Source organism: Lycorma delicatula, chromosome 6 (genome assembly GCF_047948215.1).
Source record: "Lycorma delicatula isolate Av1 chromosome 6, ASM4794821v1, whole genome shotgun sequence".
In the NCBI taxonomy this organism is placed as follows: Eukaryota; Metazoa; Arthropoda; class Insecta; order Hemiptera; family Fulgoridae; genus Lycorma; species Lycorma delicatula.
In genome coordinates this window covers 28,080,973-28,090,842 of record NC_134460.1, presented here as the reverse complement: position 1 = coordinate 28,090,842, position 9,870 = coordinate 28,080,973, and the positions used below count along the sequence as shown (strand labels likewise).

The following is a 9,870-nucleotide window of genomic DNA, read 5'->3' as shown; positions in this document are numbered from 1 at the left end:
GGGTTTCAATTAACCACACATCTCAGGAGTGGTCGAATTGGGACTGTACAAGAGTACACTTCATTTACACTAATACATATCATCCTCTCAAATATTATCTGAAAGTAATTACCGCAGGCTAAATAGGAAAAAGAAAAAGGCCTTCAGTAAGTAAAGCAATCTTTCTTTTAAGTTACACGAGGGAATATTTTATTTTGGTGATGTGTGACATCTGAATGAATGAACTGTTGGGTCCGATTTTTTTAGCTGTTTTCTTATTGTTCGTATCCATCGATTCGATTATCGACTGATAGCTCCGAGGAGATGCTTTTCACTGTCATAGTCAGAATTAAGATCTTATTATAATTTAAAATAATTTTCATTATCAAGGAACAACTAACTTATAGGAGCTACTTCGAAACACTTTACCCCTTCAGGATTCTTATCTGTAATAGTCGCATTCAACTTCAACTCGAGTAAAACCTTTTTGAGTAGCTTTTTGTTTCGATTCACCTCATCCTGCCATAGAAGTATCTTGTAAGAGACAGTAAAGCAATTTTAAGAATTTTGTAATGTCTTCGATAGTATTTTTATATTTATACAATAAAAATAAAATAAATGTGTAATTTCATTTACATATATAAAACATTTAAGCAGCTATAGCGTGAATGCAAATTGTATGTATGTATATATATATATATACACACGCGCACACAAAAACACACATATAAACATGTTATTGTTAAAACCTGCTTATTTTTTAAAAAAATAAAAAATTCTGAATTTAATATGATCTTGAATGAAATTCCAGTTAGAATAACGAGCATACTTGTTTAGTAGTGCTACCATCTTCTGTTAAAAAGTTGATACTTGTATTCACTCTTTACCCAAAAGAGAGCAGCATACTAAAACTTTGTATTATTTATATCCGTAAACTTTTAATGAAGCGTCTTCTAAACTAGCCAGAACTAACATTACGTCATTAGTTGTAACAAGATGGTGATGAGTTGGCCTATTGCAAAATGAAGGAAAATATTTACATTTTTCGTTTTTCTTTTTTTATATTTATTCTTTCTTTGTGGGTGTGCGAAAGTTCCGACAATTCAGAAGAATCGGATGTCTGGTTTTGTGCGAATCAGCAGTGTTCAGGTTTGTTGTAAATATATTGTTTTTATTCCTAACCTTAGCTCTTACCTTTTTTATCCACTGATTTGTTACTACCTACTTGCTATAAAATTGATAGTGTTTGAACGGGTTTTTCAGTATTACATGCATATGCTAGTCACGTCATTCATAGGAATCTCAAAACATTTAAGCACCTACAGCGTGGATGCAAGTTGTTTAGATATTTTTTAATACTTTTCCTTAACGTATTGTTTTGTTTATAGTTCTTAATGTTTCTACTGAACTATTCCATTATTATTTTTGAAATGGTTAAAAGGAAATTTTTTCTATGTGCAAATGCATCCACATATACAAATTTTGCAATACTTTCTTGCAAAATGTTCTACTGTTAATGTTGTTAAAAGTTTGTGTGATTTAATAAGTAGTATTTTGTGTGAAGATTTCATGCAGTGATACCAATTAAATTTATTCAGATTGAAAATCTCTCTTCTTGATATGTACCCTGGTACTTTAGAAACTATTCATTTGTAATATGTAATGGCAATGAAATATGGAGTCATTTTTTTTATTTCAAAGGCTTAAATCAATTGCATTATTAGAGTCCTTATTTATGCATCTTGCAGCAGTCCACAATAAGTGTGATCTAACCAAAGTTAATGTCTTACATGATATGAAAATTTATTTTTTCATATGGAATTACTTTATTGTGTCCACTTCTATGCAAATTAATTTTTATTTTTGGCTTAAGATATTCATTACTATTCCAGCTCATGAGATAGTTAAATTCCTGGATTTGAACTTGAAGGTTGCACTGTTATGGGAAGTTGTTTGAATCATCATTACTTTGATCTTAGGCATATTAAATCTCAACCCAAAAGATGTATTTGTCTAGCAATCCTATTCAAGCATTACAATTGTGTGGTTTGCAAAAATTTTGTCATCAGTAGTGATATCATTTGCAGACCCAAGCCTTTATACATTGTATATTTACATTTCTGTTGTTAAGAACATGACAGAGGAAATAGTAGAACATAATTTACAGTAGTTATTATTCAGTTATGGAGGTTTCTTATTAAACATGAGATGATCCTGCTATTGTACTGGATTTGATAAAGGTTTGTGGTAGATTACTGACCAGTTACCAGATTTTGAAGACAGTTACTGACAGATGCCAGATGTAGTGTGATTAAAAAACATAATTTGTTAAAAAATTTCATGTACACTGGTGTTTGAACCTTGTACTACTACAACAATCAAAACATCTACACCATTTGTTTTTAGTTGAGTTTTTATTGATACTTGTTTTTTATTGCCCCACCACTATTTTTCACTTTTTTGATGCAACTTCTTCAGATTTCATGATAAAATGAATAATATTTAAGGTGGAAAAAGTACATTTTTTAATGTAAAATAAAAATTACAAAACTTGAAATTAAGTTGACTCTGAGTACAAACAAATCATAAATATATCAACGTAATCAACCAAACACAACCTACGCTTGCTAACTAATTATGCATATTATATGCTATTAGTGTTAATTAGACAAGGTTAGCGAGCATAGGTTATGTTGATATACATGCAATTTGTCTGCACACTGAGTCAACGTAATCTAAACAAACATTCTATGCTTGCCTTGCTTGCTAACAGACATATTTTTTGTTTAATGCATAGTACGTTGCATAGTTTACGTTTAATGCATAGTTTAATACGTTGTTTTTTTGATAAAGAAGTTGCATCACAAAAAGTGGTGGTGTGATTACAAAAACGTACCTTCTTATTTTTAATGATTACTGTATACTTCCACAGATAAGGCGATAATTGAATCACAAAAAAAGGCCCCCCAAAATCCGCAGTCGTCTTATAGGGGAGATACAGAAAAAATTAGATTAAAATTTATATTAATTGAAACCATTATAAAATAAAACAAATCACAAATATATTTAAAAGCCTGCATAATCCTTCATTCATCATCTAAGGGAAATAGCTCCTCAAGTATATCCTCACTTCTGTTGTTGAGAAGTTTGTCTTGTGGGACCCATTCTGTACCTAGCAAGTCGATTTCTGCTTCCTCATCAGTATCTCATGACAAATCTGTCCTCAGTGCCATCCGTAGCATTAGAAATCCCACACATTTTGAAGGATTTCATCACTATTTTCACTTTCACTTTTTCTCTTGATTTGATAACAAAATCACACAGCACATCAAGTGATGCAGCCGCATAGCTAGCTCTGCCTTTCGTATTCAACCTTTTGCCACACATCATCCAGTTATTCCATTGTTCATGCATGTGATCTTTGAATGGTTATTCAGAGAAACATTAAAGGTTGTAGCATTGAAGTTAAAGCACAATCTTAGTATTGCTCCGTGCTAACTGATTTTTAGTGTTCTCAGTTACGTGACTGCAAAACATATCCCACACCAACAAACTGTGTTGGTTTCGTAGAGCATCTGGTCACCTCTATCACACATTTTCTATCCATAATTTACACCATTCTCGTCCATCCATCTCTTTTCATGAAAATGCTTGGCAGGAATTTTATTTTAGGAGTTGTTTTCCTCATGATGGTGACTTTTAACTTTGTTCCATCTACCATACATGGTAATACTACTGTAAAAAGGGTTTTTTCATTGCCTGTACTTCTTACTTTAACAGTCTTTATGCCTTTTTTTTCCACAGTTCTATTGTTTATTATGTCGAAGTTAATTGGTGTTTCATCCATATTTCCAATATTAGATAGTGGGAGGTTATATTTCTGCCTCATACCAATAATAAACTTGTGAAAACCTATGACTTTATGGTCAAGATCTTGTAATTTCTGCACAAATTTTGTTTTCTGTCGTATTACCGGATTTTTCTGTTCATGAAATGATTGCACCAACCTACTGCTGCTTTAAATTCTTTGCCTTGTTCTGGATTGGCCCATGCCCAATTAAATATGTAAACCGTAATCATATTGCTTGTAACAACATAATAATTCTGCCTCTGTTCTTGTACCCATTTTGCAATGTTATTTTCTAAATCTGGCCAGCAAGCTATTCCTCTTCTCATAGAACATTTTTTTAATAACACCTTCATTCTTCCTCCAATCTCTTACCATCTTCTCTGTTATATCGCAAGCCCTTGCTGCAGCACAGTTGTTTGATTATTTAGCCTCTTTTATGACTTTTAACTTGAAGCTTGCTTCATATTTCCTTCTTTTCGTTGGTTCCATTTTCACAAAAGCACTCAATGACTTATTCGAACGATTATCAAACAATAGAGCATGCAAAATGGCCTAAATTTTATTGGGGTCCTTTCAACGCATGTGTAAATACATTACCTAATTTTTGTTGACGAATGCTGCCTGCCATTTTCATGTTGATGCTCAAAATTTTTCAGACAACCTTCATATATCTGAGACTTTTTTTTTCTTCTTGAAATATATGTTATCTAAAAGCTTCCAGGGAGAGTTTGGAAATATCGGAACTAGTGATGATCAGCATCAATATAATATTTACAGATTTTGAAATGTAAAAAGCAATTAATAATTTGATATTATGACCTTAATATGTTTTTCATAACATAGTTTGAAAGATTAGTATTTTTGGAATATTTTTTTTTGTATTTGTTTCAACGTGAACTAGCATCTACTGCCAATTTTTTTTTATATTGAAAATGTTTTTGTTTTTTTCATCATAAGACTATTGACATTTGCCAATTAATGACGACACACAAAATATGCAAATACTTTAAAATTAAAGAAAGGTAAATTTTTGATCACAAAGAAAGTGACATCAAGTATTTTCTGGAACCACATCTGTTTCATTATTGATGGATTACATACTTTTACTTTATGCAGTGTATATAGCTCTTTGTTCTTCATTGATATAAATAATGAATTTCTTAATGATATTTTTACTGTTGAAACTTGGATATGTCATTAATGTACTGTTGAAAGTAGTCATTAAACAACAATATTTTTCATTTCAAATAATTTGGAACCCTACTCCAGAATATATTTTACCTAGGAGTATATTTCATTCAGAACCCCAACAAATGCAATTTATAATTCATTAAATTTTTCCAATGATTTCTGCTGAAGTAAGGCCTTGTAGGAATATCAACATTTTTTTACCTTCAGCTCTCACATTTTTTGCACCCATTTAAACCTGCTTTTTAATTTTATATTATAAGGTTGATAATCAATTAATTGTTACTTACTTTCCTAAACTCCTGGGACTATCTGTATGATGTTGAGGAATAAAACAAGAGGGGTATTCAACTGTCAGACCCTATACTTATGTATTTGTCTAGTAAGACATGGGTCTTGAATGAAGAGAAATTGGTTGGTTAACTGATATTTTTCCTGCCACCACCCCATTCAGTTGCCCTAGAGCATATGACCAAATGTCATTGCCAAAAACGGCTACTGGGCCTCAAAAACAGTTTAGCGACCAATAATCTAATAGCTCCTAGTGAGCTTACCTAACAGCGTGAGCAGACTAAGCGAGGTGCCATACACCACCTGCTTACTTGCCATGTCCCAACCGCTCACTTGTCTTACAATAAAACTAAACCAGGGAGGCGCACCCCTTGTTATTATATTAAAAAGACAGCAATTTCCTGTCATGCGGCAGTCGCTGAATGCTAGCTAGTACCTGTCCACCATTTAAGCGCTTGGAACTTTATCTGGCTGGTGGCCAGCCATAATCTCTGGATTAGCTTCCCACAGCAGCACGGTAGGAGTCACTATACTTTACCCTCAACTAATCTACCGATGTCTGCTGAACAACGCAACCTCATCGAGAAACTCCCACACGGTCTGACAATGCGGCCCTCGCCACACTGACTCGCCGTTTATGAGCGGCCAATTTTCCCCTTGACCTCTAAGTTCCAGGTCTGCCCCCCCCCCCCCAAGAGCAGGACAGTCAAACATCATATACTCATTTGATTGGACCTCCCCGCAGACGCACAGCTAATCAGCTGCCAGGTGAAATTGAAACAAATATTGGTTTAAATTTACATGGTTGGAAAGCACTCGGGCTCCCGTTGCCCTTAAAACGAAGGAGAGGCATACCATGCCCCCACATCCTGTATAAATCTATACAAGGACATTCCCTTAGTCGTGGCGTCCCATTCTTGCTGCCATGCTTCCATCGCGAGGCTGTAAAGCCTCCTCCAAAGGCGGGAAATTGGCAACTGTTTGAAATTTAAAACCGGTGCATTGAGATCACCGTTTCGCTCCGGTACTGGCCTGGCTCGAGACCGCATCCAAAATACCTCTGCCTCTTCGCAATTTCCACATGGCCGCCCGAACTTTCACCACCAAATTGATTGGGAGAGCCTTTCCCAATACAGTAGTAGCCTTGTAGGAGGTTGTTTTAAAAGGACCAGTACATATAATTAAGGCTCTGCGCTGGGCACTCCTTAAATTTTGAATAAGTGCTCGATTTCTATCCAACCTATGCGCCCAATTTGACGTCGCGTAAGAGGTCGTACTATCGAAGATACCTCGGTATATCATGTTCAAATGACGGCCCGACAGTCCGTAATCCTTTCGAGCAAGCCTTCTAAGCTTGTGTGACGGCGTCCGCCGCTACTTGCCTAATGTAGTTGCTAAACAGCAACTTCTCATTAAACAAAACACCTAGGTACTTATGAATTCGAACTTGATTGATTACACAGCCTTTCTACTTAATACGGGGGCTACGACTGTATGATAATTTTTCTACACCCTAGAGAAGCATAAACTTCGTCCTGGGCACAAAAATCCTTAAATTTTGAATGTCCATCCAGCCCTCTGGGGTTGACAAAGCCGCCTGCGCTCTGTCTTCTAGTTGCGGTCGTGAATTACCACGAACTAACAGGAGACAGTCACCAGCGAAAGCCCTGGCCGTGACCCCTTCCAGGAATGTCAGTCCCAACAATCCGTCGAATATCAGGTTCCACAGCAAGGGACCGAGAATGAAACCCTGCGGGCTTCCCCTGTTGACAGATTTTTCCACAACTAGGTGCGCATCCTTAAACAGATTCGTGCGATCCGACAAATAGTCACGCACTACGGCCTGCAGGGCTACGGGAACATTGTGGCGTTCCAATTCATAGAGGACAGAACTCCAACACAAGGAAGGAAATGCTGCCTCTATGTCAATAAAAATTGCCAAAGCATATTTACAGTCGGCGCTTTCCACCTCGGCAAGAGCATTTAAGATGCAATCCTCGATGCCAACCCCTTTCATGAAGCCATACTAGCCTCGAATTAGAAATGAGTTCATATCGAAGCTTTCCCAGAGCCGTTCCACAACCAGCCTTTCAAGCAACTTGCCAATTCCCGGCAAGAGGCTGATAAGTCGATAACTACTGACCACACTCGGATCCTTTCCTGATTTTAAGAGCACCCTCACCAAAAGCACCTTCCAACAAGTCGGAAAGCAACCCCAGTTTAGACAACCCGAGAACAGTCTGCCAAGCGGCTCCCTTATGACAGGCAGCAGATGATAGAAAATATCCGGGTCAAGTTGGTCAGTCCCCGGTGCCTTTCTCAGTGACATTCGTGAAACCACTCGGTCTATATCTACGGGTCCACAGCCCGTACGCCAGGGAATGGTGTCTCAGGAACGCCTGGTAAGTCGCCACTGATGTTAAAGTGTGGTCAAGACCACCAAACCCGCATCGAACAATGGACAGTACGTGCAATGACTTTGGCCGGTAACATGACTTCGCGAGCTGTCAGAGATTGCGCTGCAACTCACGCATGGAGTCTTGCCAAAACTTGAGTTTGGCTTTCTTGATGGCATGAACGTATTTATTACGGGGGCGCCGGTAGATCCGCAGACCCTCAGCGCGCACGTGATCAACGATAATCCCCGTTAGGGGGCGACGCTGCTGGTATCTTCTCCTAGCGGACCTAGCTCTTGCGCGCAGCACACTAAGGTCAGAGGACCACCACTTTTTCCCGGGTTTCCGCCTGCGTTTAACAGACGGCTCCCCGGAAGCAGCAGCACCAGGCACTCTCCGATCAGCGGACTGGCCACTACTTCAGGGTCCGTCCATTGGCCGAGGCCGCCGTAGGACCTTATCGCAGCCAGTCTTGATGGCCCGGCCGAATTGTTCAGCCATCAATTCCTCCTCCTCCCTGTGCTCCATTCGCCATTCCAACCCCTGTAAGGCAGCCGTACACTCGCGCCGCAGCCTGTGCTGATCCAGGCCCCTTTGGTTATAGCGACCCATTTCTGGAGCTCTTGGACCGCCAACGTAAGCGATCTCATAGGTTATAAGATTATGATCACTCACACGGGCCAGACAGTCCAACTACTTGTACACCTAAGCAGATCGCCCGTCACCAAGGTGACGTCGATGTAACTTTCCCCCTGTTCGGAAGAGAAAGTCGGCGTTTGTTCTACCTCGTTAAGCAAGTAGAGGTTCCTGGCTTCAACGAACCGTGCGAGACCAGCGCCTCTGTATTCTGAGTGGTGAACCCCAGGTGGAAGCCTTTGCGTTAGCGTCCAGAGCAACCAGCACTCTGATGCCCGGGAGACCGTCCAGAATCCGCCCCAACTTTGCCAACAAGTCATCGATACTCCATCCAAGCTGGAAGTATTCCGACACTAGTACAACATCGAGCGTACCCCTCGTGACTCGCACGATGGTGAATTGCTCATCAGAAAACTGAGGCATCCAGAAGACTCACAAAGAGACCACGATCGCAGAGAGCGGCCGTTCTCATGAGAATGAATAACATCAACCCGCAGAAGCCGATTACCCTATCCCCGACCGTGTACGGCTCCTGTACCTGATGAATGAGGGGAAATAAAAAATTTATGCTGCCGAAATGAAATTTCTAAGTAGGAGAGTCTGTACCAAAAGAACTTTGTATAAAATGAAACCATCAGACAGTATATTAAGTAGAATTTTTATTTATGCTGTAACGAAGTATAAAAGAAATTGGCAGAACCCTCACCAAAAATGTCATAATTCAACATTGCACAAACATAAAATACATCATTTTTGGACAAAATAAATTAATTTCAGTGTAATTATGTTAAGAATGAGGAGATTAAATTCACTTAAGACTAAATTAAGTTAGGTTAAGCTTCAGACAGCATTTCACTACCTTTCAGTATTTGCAGCCCAATTTTCAATCGTAATTTTCATCAAGCCTACAATACCTTTCATACAATAACAGTGTATGAAATAATAATGGATTTTGGTTATTTTGATGTTAAAGCTACACTATGACCTTAATTATAAACCTTACAAATTACCAAGAATAAGTAAATTTATTGATATTTGGCAGCACCTATCCACTGCTCTGACAAAACTAGAATCAATGCCTCTCTATTGCTCTCTGTCTTACAACCACTATATCAGACATTCTTGCAGCTTCGCAAGAAGTTCCAGTTTGTCTCAAACATTCTGGAATGTTTACACAAATGTGTATAAATGCTGCAGCTGCACCTTATTCAATTCTAGCCAGTCTCAGTTGAGTCGATCCTTCTATCGCTATCAAATCAATCGTGAATGTGTATGTTGTAATCTGCACGTTATTTGCTGTTCACAGTATTAAATAGTCACAGCAGTGACTACAACAGTACTAAAAAACATGGATCAACAGTGGTTCCGAAAATAAAATCAAGAAAATATTCTCAAGAATACTTAAATTTACTGTTTACCAGTACTGAAGTAAAGGAAGAAGAAAGGCCCCTGTGTGACATTTGCTCAAAACTTTTGGCAGCAGACAGCTTGAAACCTAATAAACTTAAACAACATTTGGAAACACTTCAT

The 9,870-nt window shown here is 38.2% G+C and overlaps 1 protein-coding gene across 1 annotated transcript in view; it reads left to right on the top strand.

Moving 5' to 3' along the window:
• The first annotated feature begins 958 nt into the window (after positions 1 to 958).
• Positions 959 to 9,870, top strand: part of Tango1 (transport and golgi organization 1) — a 95,648-nt gene continuing 86,736 nt past the window's right edge. Inside the window, exon 1 of the mRNA XM_075369506.1 lies at positions 959 to 1,128. Within this exon, the coding sequence (XP_075225621.1) occupies positions 1,002 to 1,128 (127 nt within the window). The 5' untranslated portion in view covers positions 959 to 1,001. The remainder of the gene's footprint in view (positions 1,129 to 9,870) is intronic.